The sequence below is a fragment of the Oncorhynchus tshawytscha genome, linkage group LG14, assembly GCF_018296145.1.
Source record: "Oncorhynchus tshawytscha isolate Ot180627B linkage group LG14, Otsh_v2.0, whole genome shotgun sequence".
NCBI classification, from domain to species: domain Eukaryota; kingdom Metazoa; phylum Chordata; class Actinopteri; order Salmoniformes; family Salmonidae; genus Oncorhynchus; species Oncorhynchus tshawytscha.
The window spans coordinates 10005579-10025109 of NC_056442.1; the positions used below are offsets into that span (position 1 = coordinate 10005579).

Consider the following 19531-nt stretch of genomic DNA (forward strand, 5'->3'; position numbering starts at 1 on the left):
CGTCAGGAAGTCCACGATCCAGTTGCAGAGGGAAGTGTTCAGTCTCAGGGTCCTAAGCTTGGTGACGAGCTTACAGGGACAATGGTGCCGAACGCTGAGCTGTAGTCAATGAACAGCATTCTCACCCTAGGTATTGGTCTTATCTAGGTGGGTCAGGGCAGTGTGGGTGTGACACTCACATAGACCTGTCACTAATTGTTTCACAAACTCAATCCTACATTTAGTTTCTTGCCCTAGCACTATACAGCAGGTTCAAATAATCAAATCTTAAATGAGTTAATTTGAATTAGATGTGTAGAGCTAGGAAAGAAAAACAAACATGCACCCCTTGAGGCACCCAGGACAGAGTCTGAGAAACACTGCTAATAGCTCATACACTTCACATGGAGCCAAGAAGACAACAATACAGTTTGATAAACTATTAAGTTTCACTGTTGTCCATTACTGGAAAAACTGCTTATACTTGCCTGTCAACAACATGCCCATCCTAAAAGGCTTGCATGATGCAATCAGACCTGTAGTAGGCCTGTCCAAAAGATACCTGCCTTTACAAAATAATCTACTGTGCTCACAAATCTCACACACAAAACAGGCTAAATATTTTATTTTTGTGTGTGTGTGTGTGTGTGTGGGGGGGGGGTAAAAAAGAAGAAGTAAATCTTAGAAAAACAGGTGAAATAAATATATTTTATTATTTTCATTGTCATCATAATTATTAACACATCAAAGTGCCAACAGACTGACAGTCTCCCGACCCTTTTCCATCAAGAGGTCTCCTCTCTTCAGCATTCATTTAGAGGAGCCAATAGGCCTTAGCCTGGTCCCAGATCTGTTCTGGTTTACTCCATTGCTGTCATTTGACAAGCCAAAACAATGAGTGTCATGGAATTAGCATGATGGCACAAACAGATTGGCACTCAGGCTAAAGCCAAATGGGGCTCCTGCCACCATTGTACCTCTCCTCAGGATCCAACCATGCATAAAATCTCCCATTTAAAAATTAAAAATAAAAATATATATTAAAAAATTATGCATACCACTGATATACAGTTCTGATATAAACAGGCTTATTGGTCACAAACCAAATAGAATTATAAACATGGCTTCTTTTACAATACACAGAAAACAAATGTGAGGGATATAAGTGTAATCTTTCTTTTTAAAAAAGGGGTACATTTTTCAAATGTATACATTTGTACATTTTTTTTTCTTCTTCAATTCTATCTTCTTTTTTTTACAGTCTGAATGCTCAAGGCATTTTGGCCGCCCCCAGTGTCCTTTGAGCACAAATTGCAGTACAGACACAGTCGCGCACACAGTCACACACACACACACGAGAGAAGTGCTTACAGCACCTTGGAGTGGCAGCAGTGGCTAATAAAAAGCACATATTGTACCATATTGGTGTAGTTCGTCTGTATCTTGTTGGTTTTCAAGAAGCAGGGGAATACCATGTGGTGACTTATCATACCGTATTTCAGTTCACTGCCTATTACTTTAATATTCTTGCCCGAATCCCAAACCCACCTGTCCAATCCTCTCAGATCTACACAAGTAGGGAGCAGGGGCTAGGGATTGATTGGTTTGGGATTCAGGCCTCGTCTACCATCACTAACTAACAGTCCCTCAGTGGGGAGGTGTAATTAAACCAAGTGGAGGACAGCCACCCAGTCTGTGTTCAGAGTTAGAATAGACTTGACTTCTCATTTCAACAGGGGAGTGTGAGGCCACCTGGTGGTGAGAATGAAACATTACATTCCTGACTGTAAGATCCTTGTGCAACACAACCACACGGAGTCAATCACATACAACATGTGCGCACGCACGCACACACACTCACACACACACACAGAAGCAAAAGTATTACAATCAGTGTAAAAAATCTGTATAGTCTCAAAAAATGTGCAAAAAAGGTCATCGCTAACAACAGAAACACAAGACAGACTATGCTCAACAGAGTAGAAGTCCATCGTCCCAATGAGTAACCTTGAAGAAGCGAGCGGTAGAGAACGCATTATGTACCAGTTTTAAATAGTGCATATGCGGTCCTCATTTCTGGTGAGAGTTGATCTCAGCGAGTCCCAGTGCTAATGGAAATGTTCAGTTTCATTTTTTACAGGCAACACAATGCAGGAGGGTAAGGAAGGGGTCTAGCTTCTTGGGGACCAGCTTAGCTGATGATAACACTCACAGGTCGCCATTTTGCTTCTCAGACTAAAAGAAAACAAGAGTCAATAACCTTTCTTTTTCTTAACCAGCACTTCTTCAGCACGTGAGAGAGACCAGATTTAGTCACTTGTGGTGCTATGGTTAAGGGGAGAAAGTTCCTAGGCAATGATGGGAGAAATGCTCCATCATTTTTCAGGCTAGTTGATCAGGAGGTTTCCCGAACCCCTCACACAAAAGAGCTTGTGTTTCCATACCTTGAGTACCTATGGGTTAGCTTACAGGCAATGACAACACCACCCCCTGGAGTCAAATAGACAGCCACTTAAATTAAAAAAACACCTATCCTACTGCATCTAGAAAATATGGGTCAAATATATCTGACATTCTCTGTACCTGGCAGCACAAAACAGTTGGCACTGCTGTGATTTTCAATAAGTCTACTTGTCAGTAATGTTGAGGTGTGGCTGAGTACAGCACTGAAACTAGGGATGGACATGGAAAAGAAATGTCTGAGTACTCTCATGCAAATAATTGTGTGTACTGGCATTGTAACACAAAATAGGGCTGAAGGCAAAACAAGTTTGCGGTATGCCATCGATTGCTTCAATTCATGTTTTTTTAATGCTATATTTTCAGTGCACTTGACACACTCCAAACAATAAAACACATCTTAAAGTTTGAAATGTCATTTGAACCTGCTAAATAGTTGCATTTGCAAATTTCCAATGCAAATCTAGAATCGAGTCATCGAGCCCATCCTCAACTGAAACATACTGAAAACTGCTCTGGTGTGTGTGTGTGTGTGCGCCAAAGGAGTGTTTGAGAGGAGATATACACAGCACATACTACTATAACATACCAGTACTTTCTTTCCCAAGGCATAGCAGGGCAAGAGGGCACAATAGTACCAGATGGTGTCCAACACTGTGGAGTATAACTGAGTATTCACCAGCACTGTCGAGTATTGATATAATTGCAGAGCTTTTTGCTGAGTACTGTTCAGTGCAGTATTATCTTAGTCAAGGTGTAAACTGGCTAACGTAGAGAGTGCTTCAGCGCAAAGTAGTACCTGATAATAACATACAGTATGCCTACAACTGAGTAACAAGCATCCTAATTGGCTAGCGGTTCTCCACTCTTCCTGTTTTAAAATGCCATAATGTACATTTTACCAATCAACTAAGGCCTGCCTAAACTTTGAGCAATCAACTGGCATCAGTACAACACGGCCAATCACAGAGCTCCGATGTATTTCTGTTAAGAACTGAAGCACCAAACCCATTATGATGAGCACTCTAGGTTTCTGCTTTGGTGTGTCTCGATTGTATCTGATCTGGGGTCAGTAAGAGATCTATGACCCCTGGTGAGGAGAAGGCAGAGAACAGTGCCAAAACTGATCTAACACCAGTCTGATACAGAGAGAAAAAAGGCAGATCAGAGCGAGCAGACCAACTCGGCGCACCACTGGCTGAACCACACTGATAAAAACACTTGGATCCGAACCGTAAATAGGCTGGTACCTGTCTGATGCGTAGCGAAAACGTTTCAACCAAAGACATGTTCCTACACGGCTAAAAAGGCACACGGCAAAGAACAAAGACTGGGAGGGGATTTGACAACAGACCCTGACAGACAGGCGACCTGACTGACACAGCAGACAAGACAGACAGACACTCACAATAGGTCACAGGACAGACTGAAGTAAAGCGAGGGATCCAAGCAACAAAATTATTATTTTTTCCATCATAGAATGTCTACAGTATAAGTAAGAAGAACCGTTGAGTTGTGGCTGTTCTACACGGACTGTGAATGTGCAAGTGAGGGGGGAGCAACATAGGCAGCAGTGTGACAAGAAGTGTGTGTGGGGGGGGGGTAGGAGTGTTCTCCTCACCCGGTGTTCTGGTTGTGGATTCGATACCAGCGTGCTATGGGTTTTCTGCTGTACATTCTGGGTCGAGTCAGGACCACACTAACCACCAAGGGTGCGTTCAGCAGGACATGACGTTGTGCGACGTTCAGATCGATATAGCATATAGAACAAACCTGCCTCTAAGACGTGTAGAGTAAGGAATCGTTTCGGCTCTAATAATGCCATTTCTATCTGCAATGTTCCACAACATTTGCCTACTAAACGTGGCCCAGATTATCATGATCATCACCTCAAATCTCCACTAAGGTCCAGATCAGAATCACCGACGTGGACTCAGTGAGCTGAAGCACAGAGTGACTGAGTCCCACTCCACAATCAAAAGCAGGAGATATTAATCATAAAAACATTTTTAAAAAAAGGTTATTTTGTCATCTTGGTTGGGAAACTTACCCTATTTCTGAAATTAAGGTGCAACTTTCTTTCGCTAAATGAGTTCATTCATTAATTCCTCCTTGCCAGTCTCCTAAAAACAGAGACACAGGAGTTGTAGTCCCCACCTCTATCCACCTCATCTAATCACCAGATGGATACCTCCCACCAAGTCCTCTCTGGTCCAATGGGGGCTTTCTGTCTGAAACTGGGAGGGCGGAGTCAGGGGGAGTCAGAGGCAGGGACAGCGAATCATCTAAGGCCATCTCTGGCAGTTCAGGGGTCAGGGGGAAGGGGCTAGTGAACAAAGATGTGCCTCAGAAGGTCGTCGGCCGAGGGCCTCAGCTTGGTCTCCACGAAGATGCGCTTGAGGAAGTCGCGGCCGTGGTCAGAGACGTGGACGGGCAGCGAGGGGTTGGTGGGCTGGGTGGCGATCTTAAAGATGGCCGCCATGGCCTCGAACTCAGCCCAGGGGGGCCGCTGGGTCAGCATCTCCACCACCGTGCAACCCACACTCCTGGAGAGGACACCACTGACATTAGCCAACATCATCATCATCATCATCAACAGTTGACATGACATCCCACCAGTGGCGGCTGGTGGGAGGAGCTATAGGAGGACGGTCTCATTGTAACGGCTGGAATGGAATCAATGGAATGGTACCAAACACATCCAACATATGGAAACTCCGTTCCATTAATTCCATTCCAGATATTAAAATGAGCTCGTCCTCCTATAGCCCCTCCTACCAGCCTCCCACAATCCCCTCAACACATCAAGATCGTTATTGGTTCTCATCTCACCAAGATTTACATTGCAAAAAAAGGGAGACACTTTTTCTCAGTGGCTGTTACACTCGTCTACCAGATCCCCTCTCCTTTCTGAGCACTAATTTAAAGAGACTTCATTGGAAATCATATGGTGGAAACCTCTTAACGGTCCAGTTTGGTTATGATATTTCCACAATATGAGGTCAAAATAACAGTCTGAAACTGTACAAATTGTGATGAGCTTTTGGTGTAAGAGCGGTTTGAAAAACAATGGCTGGAATTTCAGCCTGTTCAGGTGGGATGGAACTTTATTTACATTATTTATGACAATGGGATCGGATTATAATAGACCAATGACAGTTCATCTGGGTAAGGGGGTGGGCTCTAGACCATCCTATTAGCCAATCAGGGCTGTCTATATAAATATCTTCAAATGTGTGACAGAGCAAGGGCGAAAGGAGGCTCAGGGAAATAAAATGATTTTTAAAAAAAGAAGAGTTATTTTAATTAAATAAACAGTGATTTATTAGGCATACAGTGATGATACATTTTTTATTTTTTTTACAAAGACTGCATGTGGGCTTTAAGTCTCAGCCAGTGGTTTGAAAGAGAAGGAGATGAGGTGGAAACTATTTTGCTGATAACTCTACCTCAGTAATAATCAGTCTTACCAGATATCAGCCTTCCTGCCATAGCCCTCTCCACTGATCACCTCTGGGCTCATCCAGTAGGGAGTACCAGTCACTGACTTGATCCCAGTTCCTGACAGACAGATGGTCTGTAGCCGCCTGCTCGCCCCAAAGTCCCCCAGCTTCACGTTTCCCACAGAGTCCCGCAGAATGTTGGCCCCTGGAGAGAAAGATGGAGGAAAAAGAGGGAGGGACAGGAAGAGGTAAGGAGGTGGTTTAGGTACATTCTCTCATAAGAAACTACATTACCCAGAAGTCACTGCTTGAGTTACAGCAACATTCCCCTCAATATCCATCAACATTCTGTCATAAGCACGACATGAACATGAGAACTCTATGAGTCATAATGGTTCTTCCTATCAGAATGCAGCAACATTGTATTCCAATATTCCATCCATTTATCCCTCTCTCATTCTGTACCTTTGATGTCTCTGTGGACGATCATGTTGCTGTGTAGGTAGGATACTCCCTCCAGGATCTGACGGGTGTATCGACGCGTCACGTTTTCCGTCAAGGCCCCGTACGACTTCAGCTGGTCTTTGATGGAGCCCTGGGGACAGAGGGTGACCATATGAGAGTGCAAGCAACCTGCGGGTCCATTCCAGGTCATCTTTACTGCAGCAGCGTCGCGCCGATCAGCAGTGAGACTTCACTGAAACAAATACAACCTGGAACGCAGCCTACGTCGCCACACTGGTGGACGGAGACAGGTTTGAGTTGGTCTAAGTTCAGTTATTCAAACATATACAGTGGGGCAAAAAAAGTATTTAGTCAGCCACCAATTGTGCTTGTTCTCCCACTTAAAAAGATGAGAGGCCTGTAATTTTCATCATAGGTACACTTCAACTATGACAGACAAAATGCGAGAAAAAAAATCCACAAAATCACATTGTAGGATTTTTAATGAATTGATTTGCAAATTATGGTGGAAAATAAGTATTTGGTCAATAACAAAAGTTTCTCAATACTTTGTTATATACCCTTTGTTGGCAATGACAGAGGTCAAACGTTTTCGGTATGTCTTCACAAGGTTCACACACACTGTTGCTGGTATTTTGGCCCATTCCTCCATGCAGATCTCCTCTAGAGCAGTGATGTTTTGGGGCTGTTGCTGGGCAACACGGACAACTCCCTCCAAAGATTTTCTATTGGGTTGAGATCTGGAGACTGGCTAGGCCACTCCAGGACCTTGAAATGCTTCTTACGAAGCCACTCCTTCGTTGCCCGGGTGGTGTGTTTGGGATCATTGTCATGCTGAAAGACCCAGCCACTTTTCATCTTCAATGCCCTCCCAATCTTCTTCTGGATCATCCAAAAGCTCTCTAGCAAACTTCAGACGGGCCTGGACATGTACTGGCGTAAGCAGGGGGACACGTCTGGCACTACAGGATTTGAGTCCCTGGCGGCGTAGTGTGTTACTGATGGTAGGCTTTGTTACTTTGGTCCCAGCTCTCTGCAGGTCATTCACTAGGTCATTCACATTTTGCTCACCGTTCTTGTGATCATTTTGACCCCACGGGGTGAGATCTTGCATGGAGCCCCAGATCGAGGGAGATTATCAGTGGTCTTGTATGTCTTCCATTTCCTAATAATTGCTCCCACAGTTGATTTCTTCAAACCAAGCTGCTTACCTATTGCAGATTCAGTCTTCCCAGCCTGGTGCAGGTCTACAATTTAGTTTCTGGTGTCCTTTGACAGCTCTTTGGTCTTGGCCATAGTGGAGTTTGGAGTGTGACTGTTTGAGGTTGTGGACAGGTGTCTTTTATACTGATATCAAGTTCAAACAGGTGCCATTAATACAGGTAACGAGTGGAGGACAGAGGAGCCTCTTAAAGAAGAAGTTACAGGTCTGTGAGAGCCAGAAATCTTGCTTGTTTGTAGGTGACCAAATAATTATTTTCCACCATAATTTGCAAATAAATTCAGTAAAAATCCTACAATGTGATTTTCTGGATTTTATTTCTCATTTTGTCTGTCATAGTTGAAGTGTACCTATGATGAAAATTACAGGCCTCTCATCTTTTTAAGTGGGAGAACTTGCACAATTGGTGGCTGACTAAATACTTTTTTGCCCCACTGAACACTACACACACACACTATACACTTACCCCGGGCATGTACTCCATAAAGATGGACAGAGTTCTCTCGTTGGAGTCTCGTAGACAGCCGTAGTACTGGACGATCCGTTCATGGCACAAGTTCTTCAGTAACTGGATCTCACACTCCAGGGCACTTACCTCCTGCAGATAGACAAGATATGTTGAGTACACAGCGTACACAACTCTCGACCACACACAATCTCTGTTCCACTCACCTTGCTGGTCTCGGGACTCTCTGGGTCAAACTGGACCTGTTTAACAGCCAGCTCTCTGCCAGTGTCTGCATCGTAGCACAGGAAGACCCGGCCAAACGCACCCTGACCCAGCAGCTTACCTAGCCGCCAGTTAGTAGGGGCACGTGGAGCTGGACAGACATGGGGGAAATCAAATCAGGTCATTTGTGTGCGTTTATAAGATATACACTGGTTGCAAAAGTGCTTAGCAGCTACACGGTCAGACCAGCTATCCTTCCACCCCCACATCGGTATTCTTCTCTCCATTCTCAATTTCTCCTTTCCCTCCCTATTGTCTCCCTCCATCCAGCTCTACTCACAGCGGCTGGGTGGGCTGATGTCCATAACGGAGAGGGTGGGGTTGGGCTCGATGTCGCTGCCCCTGCGTCTGCGACCCCCGGGCTCCTCCAGGTCTGGGGTGAATATGCTGCTACCACTGCTGGTGCTGGGAGACTGCTCTGTGGGGCTGAAACTGACCGGGGAATGGAAGCCGTGGACCTGGGTCCGCCTCGCTCGGGGGAACGTCTTTCGCCCTGCGGGGGGGGATGGGAGAGGGAGATTGACGGTAAACAACAATAGTTTCCTGTGATACTCTAAAAATAAAGAATCGGGACACCCGGATTTAAGGTTGAATTGACTGACTTTTGTTTTAGAGAGGGTGTGTTTTTGTTTGTTCCTTTACCATCACTGTAGTCCTGAAGGCCAAAGGAAATGTGGTATCGCCGTGGGTAAGTGCCCCCTTTCCCCGACTTCTCAAACACTGGAATATCATACTCTGGGTAAACTTGGTGGTTGTCTGGGTAGCTCTGTGCCCGGGGCATACGGGACTTAGGATAGTTATCACTGCAAGGAAATACAGGGCGAACACATGTTTTAAAAAACGGTTCGATTCAGAAGGTGAAATGTTGAAGGTTACCACAATGCTTGCTGGCTATGTGGTTCTTAGCTGGATGTCCACGACTCACCTGTCCAGTGGGCTGTCCAGTGAGGGACAACTCCCCGATGCGGAGTTCTCTGGACTGCTCATTGACAGAGGGTCCAGCATCTAGAAAGGAGAGATTGAGTTTGTGACTCTGCTGTCATTTGTCATACTCTGAACATGTTAATTCAAATGATCATAACAGTGGTAATGAAGGACAGTTACAAGTAGGCAAGAGTGTTGGGACTAGGCCTTGGTATGACTGTTCCTGATCTGGGCCCCTGTCTCTATCCCCAGTCTCTGAGGTGAGGTCATAGAGCTAGATAGAGGACTCATCTTTGTAGCTGTGCCATTATGGCGACTGTGACAGCATGGGCATCGCCATTGACGCCATCTCCATTTTAAAAGTAGTCCATTTTCGTCTTTTGTGTATATAAAAAAAAAAAAAAGAGTGAAGCTAATATTTGTGATTTTACCACCACCTGCAGTGCTGGAGTCTTGGACAAAATTGTGTGTGTAATTCATTTATTATAGCCACTAGATGGCGGTGACGTAGTTTAAAAGCCATTTACAAACCATAGGCAACCCAATTTGAAGAAGACAATGCTCTTATTAGTGGCTGATCGCTCCCAACCCATAGGAATCCCCAAACAGTTGACTACTTTAAAAATGGTGGAAGCCCTAAATGTCAATGTCAAAGCTAAAGCGGGTTAGATGGCTAGAGTCCTCTATCCATCTCTATAGGTGAGGTTACCTGGTCCATGCTTTCTGGAATGAACTCTCCCTCGCTGTTAATGCTGGTGAAGGAGCCGTTTCTGGCCACCTGCTGGAGGGCATCGGGAATGTAGCCTGGAGGGGGAGAGCTGCGGTCCCCGGAGTGGGACCCTGGATGAAAGACAATTACACACATTTCTACTAGACTGGTGGTGAAAGACATACTACTAGACTGGTGGTGAAATACAAGGTGTTTTGGATGCGTCTAATGCCATGAAGCAAATGGATTTGGAAAAAGAAAGAAAGAAATGGAAAGTATTTACTAGAAGGACAATTTCAGAGATTTAATTAAATGAATTACACACACAGATATAGTTGTCATAGAAAACACCACAGAGTTGATGACCCACCTATCAAAGCCAGCATGCTTTTATTGTCTGTGGCCCTGAAGCGGGTGTTGTCCAGGTCTTCGTGTGGGGGCAGCAGGTCCATGCTGGACGTGGAGGTCTGAGAGGAGAAATTAAACACCATCCATCCATATCAAAACAGTTTTACTAGACAACCGTTTCTTTTACAGAATAAAACAATGCTTTTATGTCAGCTTAAACAAAGGCCTCAAGATGATTCATTAAAGTAAATACTCAAGAAAGTGTGCTGAACATAGTGAGCTGTTGATGGGTCAATCAGCCAGTACAGCAGTATGCTATGGATTGTGTGCAATTCCCTACAGTCACTGTGCTGTGATCTGGTCTGGGCCCATATCCACCAAGCCTCTCAGAGTAGAAGTAATGATCTAGGATCTGTCCGCGTAAATCTTGTTCATTATTATCCAAAAGGCTCAACTGATCCTAGATCAGCACTCCCAACTCTGTGGTCCTAACCTGAGAGGAGGCCTGGAGCACCAGGAGGATCTTCAGGCTCTTCATGTGGACGCTGCGATCCAGCAGCTCCACGGCCTTGTCCAGGTCATCCTGAGTGGTCAGAGGAATCACCAGCTGGGAGGGAGGAGGGGAGAGAACCACAGAGAGGGAAACAGACAGATCAGCTTGGAAGAAGAGGAAGAAACGGCAGCAAGAGAAGGGAGTGAAATAGAAAAGAAAGGTGTTGGTAGTTTCTTACAGAACAATTCATTCTCTCGCTCACACATGTTGATGATTGGCTTTTGGTGCTTATTTGACTGCCAGAGATCAACATTGTGACTAGGGGCTGGGCTATATGGCCCAAATATCATATCACGGTATTTAAAAGAATATTGGACAGTATAAAAGGTATATTATGTTATGAACAATAAAAGTTCTACATTTGCTTTATGTCCCTAGAGTGGCAACACATACATTAAGTGATTTCAATTTGTTTTTCTCCAATCTGACTTTTTTATACTGTTCAGTTCAACCCAAAATAAGTTCCTGCATTTTAATCAATTTCTGCATTTCCTGCACTCATTTGAGATCTAGCCATTAGCGGCAAACACAATAAATGTACTGGCCAGATAACTAGCCATTAGCGGCAAACACAATAAATGTACTGGCCAGCTAACTAGCCATTAGCGGCAAACACAATAAATGTACTGGCCAGATAACTAGCCATTAGCGGCAAACACAATAAATGTACTGGCCAGATAACTAACCATTAGCGGCAAACACAATAAATGTACTGGCCAGATAACTAGCCATTAGCGGCAAACACAATAAATGTACTGGCCAGACAACTAGCCATTAGCGGCAAACACAATAAATGTACTGGCCAGCTAACTAGCCATTAGCGGCAAACACAATAAATGTACTGGCCAGATAACTAACCATTAGCGGCAAACACAATAAATGTACTGGCCAGATAACTAGCCATTAGCGGCAAACACAATAAATGTACTGGCCAGATAACTAGCCATTAGCGGCAAACACAATAAATGTACTGGCCAGATAACTAACCATTAGCGGCAAACACAATGTAGGCCCAACTTGCTAACAAAAGACAAACTAGCTGTTTGCAGATGTAAGAAACACAAACTAATGGTGTGATTATAGAACACTAGTGGATTTATATTAAGAAGCAAAGTGAAAACATCATAGCTGTCATCAACATCATTGTAGCATGTGCAGCATTGACCATGCAGACTGAACACAAGTGTCTCATGGTTTATTGTATTCTTTTTTTGCATTTTATTGTAGTATTATTATAAACAAAATAAATACACATGCAAGTGTCTTGTGGTCGAGGAACAACAAATGCGCTCCTTCAGGGGCAGGGGCTAGGTCTGTTTGGAAAGCAGCATGGAGAGAGATGACTCAAGTAGCGAACTATAACGGACATAACACACGGCGTATCGCAAACCAAACATTCAAATACCGTTATAGAAGGTAAGGTTAAAACCCAAACGAGTCGGTGCATCAACACCAGTACATCGTAAAATACGGTATACCGCCCAGCCCCACTGTGACTTGGTGATGATGTTATCGTGATAAGTACCTCATTGTTGGTGTAATGAAGGTCCATGGCCTGACCGAAGGCCACTTTGGCTTTGTTCCCCAGATCATCCAGCCTGACTGGGCGAAAGAACTGCAAGATCCTCTTCTCCCCTTTGAACTCAAACTTTACTCGCACATCGTTCTGTAAAACACACACAACACACATGAGAGGAAAGGGGATGAGAAAGAGAAATGTCATTCATTGTATTGAGACTATTCTCTGATGAGTGCCAAGTGGAGGCAAGTGGACAGACCTGATTTTTGGGTGAAGAGGCCTTGGGTTTTCCCAGGTCAGATAGGGTCATGGCAGGGCGGCTAGAGCGGTGCAGTTCGGCCAGGTCCTGCATTATAGAGTTCAGCGCCTCCTGTTCATCTGTTTGGGGCAGGTAAAAAGCTCAGAACAGAAAACACAGAATAGAAGCCATAGAACAATCTCTGTTGTTTGATGTACCGTTCTTAGCCATGGAACCGAGAGTATGGCAAAGCATTCCCAGGGCACCTTAAATGATCAAATATGGCCTAATGTCATGACAGTTCCGATGTATTACAACTGTGTCTATGTGTTGGGAGAAAGTGTGTGGGAGGATGTACACATACTCATTTTGACACGTTGATTCACCCAGGAGTCCAGGATAGAGGATTCTCCCATCAAAAGGGGTTCCTTTCTCCTGTAAAATCTGAGTATTGCACACAAACAGAATGAGTCACTCACTAGCAAACTGATTCACACTAGAATCATTCTGCATTTCTAGCTAAATATTGTTTACATTGGGTCGTGCTATTTGATTTCATTCACTTTGTTACCACACTTTCATTTGAATGAAACTTTCTATACATAATTTGCCCATGGTCGAAGTGGTCAGAAAGTTACTTTTTGGACCTGAATGCCAAAACATTTAGGAGATCAAGGTGCTTAAAGATGACACATTTTGCACACCCCCCACCCTACCATGAGACATCCATGTCTTCATCACCGTAAAAAATAAACGGTTCAGTTTGATATACATTTTAAAGCTTACAAACAGGGTTGTCAAACTCGTTTAATAAAAATGTACGCGCTTTAATGTCAATTATCTAAAAACTTGTATTTTACACCCTATTTGACATCATCTGTGATGTTTGTGTTGTGCCCACCATCCATTGAGACACAGCATGCTCTTGAATACAGGGTGGGTGTGATAAATATACTAAAATGGGAATAACATTTTATTTTCAACTTTCAAAATGGTAGCAGAAAGATGATTGGAGGTCCACACATCAAAGAATGTTGACTTTAATGGAAATATAATTTGTTTTAAATTATACCGTCAGTCCTCCATAGGAAACCTATTGAAATCACAGAAATATAGATAATAGAACAGACATTGCCATTTAAGTTGACATTCGACGGTGGGTGGACCAGCTGCCATCTTTGTGGCAGTAAATGGAAGTAAAAATGTCATTTCAATTTAAATGCCAATGATGCACCTGTTAAATTGCAGTGGTCTGAAGGGGTATGAATTATATATCTATGATTGACATGACACACAGCCTGTATTCAAAAGTATTCTGTGTATCAACTGATGGCAGGCACAACACAAACACCTCAAATGTAAAATAGGGTCTAAGCTACAACATATGTGAAAATGTTGTTTTTATAAAATCAGATTTTACTTGTTTTTTGATCATTGATGTTCAAGGTTAAAAATATTTTTACTTTTTGATTCAAAATTCTAAATATGCAACAAACAAAAAAATAGCAACACGCAACAATTTCTAAGCTTTTACTGAGTTACAGCTCATATGAGGAAATCAGTCAATTGAAATATACTGAACAAAAATATAAACGCAACATGTAAAGTGTTGGTTATATGTTTCATGAGCTGAAATAAAAGATCCCAGAAATGTTCCATATGTACAAAAAACATTTATCTCAAATGTTGTGCACAAATTTGTTTACATCCTTGTTAGTGAGCATTTCTCCTTTGTGAAGATAATCCATCCACCTGACAGGTGTGACCAGTTTTGTCACAACACAATGCCACAGATTTCTCAAGTTGAAGGACCATGCAATTGGCATGCTGACTACATGAATGTCAACCAGAGCTATTACCAGAGAATTTAATGTTCATTTCTCTACCAAAAGCCACCCCCATCATTTTAGAGAATTTGGCAGTACATCCAACCAGCCTCACAACTGCATACCACGTGTAATCACACCAGGCCAGGACCACCACATCCAGCTTCTTCAACTGCGGGATCGTCTGAGACCGGCCATCCGGACTAGCTGATAAAACTGGGGAGTATCTGTCTCATTCTGATTGGTTGGGCCTGGCTCCACAGTGGGTGGGCCTGGCTAACAAGTGGGTGGACCTATGCCCTCCAAGCCACCTGCCCAGTCATGCAAAGCCCATAGATTAGGGCCGAATGAATTTATTCCAATTAACTGATTTCCTTATATGAACTGTAACTAAGTAAAATCTTAGAAATTGTTGCGTGTTGGGTTTATATTTTTGTGCAGTAGAAATTCATCAGGCCATAATCTATAGATTTCACATGACTGGGAATACAGATATGCATCTGTTGGTGACATATATCTTTAAATGAAAAATTTTAAAATGGGCCTCGGGATCTCGTAGCGGTATTTTTGTGTATTCAAATTGCCAATCAAATGCAATTGTGTTCGTTGTCCGTAGCTTATGCCTGCCCATACCATATCCCCACCATGTTGGAGATACTGCCAAATTCTCTAAATCGATGTTGGAGGCGGCTTATGGTAGAGAAATTAACATTACATTCTCTGCCAACAAATGTTGAATAAAATGATATTTTATTATATTTCATTACATTCTCTGCCGATTGTCCAGTGGTGTTGGTCCTTCAGCTGGTCAAAATATCAACAGGAAAGTATTATTAAACAGACTTCAAAGCATGGGTCTGTGTGTGTGGCAATCAAACTGTGTTTGATTATGACCGAAGGCACGTGCACAAGATGGAAGTACATGCACTCATTCATACTAACAGGTCTTTTCATGGTCTTGCATGTGGCAGGTTATAGAAAATTCAACTTCAGTAAGTTAGGTAAACAAAAGACCAACCACACAGGCAACCGGTAGAGCAAGTTCAAATATAATTTTATTCGACATTCTGGCTGTCAGGAAAATGTCCACGATTTTGCAGTACTTTGTTTCATACTGTATACCAATAATTGGTATCAAAGTCTGATTTATTTGGCAATGTAGGTGTATGTGTAATTCCACAATAACAGTGTGACAAACTGTTTCACGTTAAAATGTCAAACAAAAAACAATTACAAAGCTAAACAAACCATTGAACTTTATGCACAATGACTACTTTTAATTTTCACAAAAACACATTTACTTGAAGAACAGTGCAGATGTAAACTTTGGTAACAGAATGACGGTTTGTGCCATCATTCTGTTACTAAATTTTGCAACTACACTGTTTTTTTAAGTGAATGTGTTTATGTAAAACGTTCAGTGGAAATTGTTAAAAGTAGCTAACGTTAGTCCTTTCTGAGTCTGACAAATCTGAGTCTCAGCGTCACTGTTACTTACAGTGTAATTGCCTGTATGCAAAATTGGTCAAATTTGTGCACCCCTCTACCTACTAAAATGTTTTAGCATTCTGACCACCTCTACCATTGGCAAATATAGAAAGGTGTCATTCAAACCAAATGGGGTGCGGTCAAAAAGTGATTGAAATCAAATGGAACGAACCCATATGAGGCTGTCGTTCAAGCTATTTAGTAATGCAAGCTTATCTAGCTAATTGAGCTGTAACATTCGGATCTATGCCTATGGTCATTAGCTAGCTAAACACTGCGATCCAAATCAACACAAGACACCCTAAATTACTAGCTTGCACAGCTAACCAGTCGGTTCATGACAGAAGTTGACAGCTAGCTAACGTGTTAGTTGGTTATCGACGTAGACATGCATCTGTGCTAGCAAACTGATATTATTTGATAACAATTAACAATTTGCAAACGACAGCTAACGTTAGATTACATCGCCTGACAGGGAAGTTGTCGAGTTAGCTGGTTAACATTAGCTAGCTAAATGTTTTCCACGATTAACTTGCTTGCTGCCGATACGTAGCTAGTTAGCTACGTGACGTGGGCCACACACATCGTGCAAATCAATTCGTCAAGTACTTTCCTTCTGTAAATTGTAACGGTTAACTAAAATGTTTCTGATTTACCTGGGTGGATTCTGTATCTTCACTTCCTCATCCACAGGGCCAGCGACAAGAGCCCCGGCCCCGCGGATAGCGGTCTTTGAGAAAGCAGAAGTTTAGAGTCCGCTTCGAACTTTACTTGAGTCCAAGGCCCCGAGTTTCAGGCCAAGATATCACTAACGCTTGTGTTGTGCAAGATGCTCTTCGACGTGAAAACTGACAATGGCGATGTGAACTAATTAAAACAAGAATTTGAATATCTATCCGTTGACGAAAACTTAATCCACAAGTCTGTTTGATTTGTAAACCTAGCTACATGAAAACGGTTCTACCAACACAGCTCAGCTGCAATCTTCCCCCAATAATAACAGCAAGCCTAGTTGGAAGAGTCCAACCACAACACAAGTTTGTTGATGTCAGAGAAATGTGTGTGTGCTTCTGGTTTCGTCATCAAAATATGTGGTCGTTCGATTTGGCTGTCAGATTAATAACACAGACAGAAGGGGTAACCTTGAAAAAGAAAAACAGAGTTATATATATATATATATATATATATATATATATATATATGTATATCTTTGTTAATAACTTGCATTCCTAGTGTTGCACTTCATAGTTAAAATGTCCATACAATATTATAGAAATCTCACATTATTCAGTTTTGATTCATAATAGGTCAGAATGCATTGCTATGCACCTCCTATCTCACTATGTGCATTGCTATGCACCTCCAATCTCACTATGTGCATTGCTATGCACCTCCAATCTCACTATGTGCATTGCTATGCACCTCCAATCTCAATCTCCCAAAGTTTTTGCAATTTAACCCTGGCATTCACACTTGGGCAATACAATTTAGCTACAGTACTTAAAGAATGTGTAATGTGTATAATTTTGTGCATGAAATGTGTGTAATTGTTTTTACTCCAACATTTCAAATTCCAGGTTGCTTCTTCAGTGCCACCAGGTCTCCTGCTGGCGAATAGTTAGTGATGCAAAGGCCGAAGCACAAAATTAAAAGGACTCTTATTTAGAAGAACAAACTATTCACTTTCTGTGGAAACATAGGAAGGACTACTTCTGTGGGAGAGGTATGGGGGATGATTAAGAGGATGAGTGGGGTCAGACGAGATCGGGATCTCCCTGTGCTGAAAAGTGGGTAGACTGTTGCAATGAGAGACATGGAGAAGGCAGAGATGATAGCTCCGACTTTTGTGAAGGTGCACAGCTCAAATAATCTAACGGAAGAGGGACAGCATTGGAAAGAGAGGGTCAGAGGAGGGAAGGATGAGATGTGTTCCATCATGGGAAAAGTACTGGGCCTTTACAATAACGTGTGGCAGGACAGAATACGGAAACCAGGGAAAGACCCTATTAATCCATCAAGTTATAGACTGGTAGCGTTGACATCTCCTGTCTGTAAACTTATGGAAAGGAGGATAACAGAAAGGCTGTCATACTTCCTGGAGAGCAGAGGACTAATGTCACCAGGTCAAAGTGGGTTCAGGAAAGGCAGGGGAATGATGCATCCTGTACTGGGTCTAGTCAATCATATAGAAGGCACAGGCAAATAAGGAGGTGGGGGTAGCCATTTTCTTTGATTTAGAGAAGGCCTATGATATGATGGGGAAGAGGGGCCTGCTTATCAAACTGGATAGCATGGGGGTTGGAGGAAGGGTTTTTAACTGGATAAAGGACTTTCTTTTTGGACGATCAATACAAGTGAGTGTGGTGAGTTGCATGTCAGAAAGTTATGAGGTAGATAATGGTACCACCCCAGGGAAGTGTGATTAGTCTTTTGTTGTTCTCCGTTATGATTGATGATGTATTCATCAGGTGAGATCAGATATTGGGATAAGATTGTTTGCGGATGACGGGGTGCTGTGGAAGAGAGGGAGGAAAATTCCCCATACAGCCGAGAGAGTTCAAGAAGCGATCAGAGAAGTTGAGCAGTGGTCTCTCAGGTGGCGCTTCAAGTTCTCAGTTGAGAAAACACAGACTGGGTTTTCTACTGGAAGGAATATTCAGGAGGAAATATACCTGAAGCTCTACGGGAGGAAGGTGGAGACGGTGGAAGTGTTTAGGTTCCTGAGGGTCGGATAGAAGGGCGTTAAAAACGTTATATATAGCAATATCAAGGTCATCACTGGACTATGGTACTGTAGCATATGCATCAGCAGCTCTGACATCTTTAAAAAAGCTAGACGTAATCCAGGCTCAAGCTCTAAGAATATGTTGTGGAGCAGTCAGACATTGCTCGTCCTAGTATTTCTATATTTCTTAACTCCATTCTTTGACTTTAGATTCATGTGTATTGTTGTGAATTGTTAGATATTACTGCACTGTGGGAGCTAGGAACACAACCACCCGCAATAACGTCTGCTAAATATGTGCATGTGACCAATAAAATTTGATTTGATTTGAGAGATGCCTTTAAAGATGAGAAGACAATCACTAACCATGACATATTGGGTAAATCCTCAAGGACATAAGGTCACACAACCTTCTGGAAAAGAAGGTGCTCCTAGAGTCTTGGGAGCATAAACCTGATCTGAATACAAGTTTTGGGTGGTTAGGTAAGGGCATAGTGAGAGAGACGGGGCTGTTTGGGAAGGAGTTCAGCCCCCGTGTGGGGGGTACTATGCTGCCTTGAATATACTCTATTCACTGATGGATCTAAGGACCCTAAAACAAGGAGGACAGGTGCAGCTTTTAGTGTTCCTGAGTTTCAGGTGGCAGTGACAAAAAGAGCAACGGATCATTTATCCGTTTACACAATGGAGTTGCTGGCCATACTCTTGGCTGCAGAGTGGGTGGAGGAGGTGAGGCCAGACAGGGTAGTCAACTGCTCTGACTCGTACAGCACTGACGAGCTTAAATTCATTTCTGTCACAAAGCAGACAAGATGTCTTGTCTGAGATTTTGTAGTGCCTGTTTAGGGTGAGACAGAGGTGGTTATTTGTGAGGTTCCTCTGGGTACCAGCTCATGTAGTTG

General features: G+C 42.9%; 1 protein-coding gene across 1 annotated transcript; it reads right to left on the reverse strand.

Annotated features, from left to right (window-relative positions):
• Nucleotides 1-665: 665 nt before the first annotated feature.
• On the reverse strand, nt 666-16939 carry LOC112266510 (mitogen-activated protein kinase kinase kinase 2). The gene is made up of 15 exons (XM_024444044.2): nt 16561-16939; nt 12955-13034; nt 12612-12730; nt 12359-12499; nt 10774-10887; nt 10303-10399; nt 9933-10063; nt 9225-9304; nt 8942-9102; nt 8580-8792; nt 8242-8390; nt 8036-8167; nt 6348-6477; nt 5910-6087; nt 666-4985 (listed from the first exon to the last, which is right to left on the reverse strand). The coding sequence occupies exons 2-15, from the start codon at nt 13004-13006 to the stop codon at nt 4766-4768; spliced, it is 1917 nt and encodes a 638-aa protein (XP_024299812.1). The 5' UTR covers nt 13007-13034; nt 16561-16939; the 3' UTR covers nt 666-4765.
• Between the last annotated feature and the right edge of the window lie 2592 nt (nt 16940-19531).

Bases quoted from the DNA above. Each gene is read 5' to 3' on its own strand.
- LOC112266510 (XM_024444044.2), bottom strand. From the start codon at position 13,006: ATGGGAGAATCCTCTATCCTGGACTCCTGGGTGAATCAACGTGTCAAA. The intron at 12,731-12,954 runs GTATGTGTACAT...TGCCCCAAACAG, and splicing joins GAATCAACGTGTCAAAATGA to ATGAACAGGAGGCGCTGAAC. The intron at 10,400-10,773 runs GTTAGGACCACA...TTCTCCTCTCAG, and splicing joins TGCTCCAGGCCTCCTCTCAG to ACCTCCACGTCCAGCATGGA.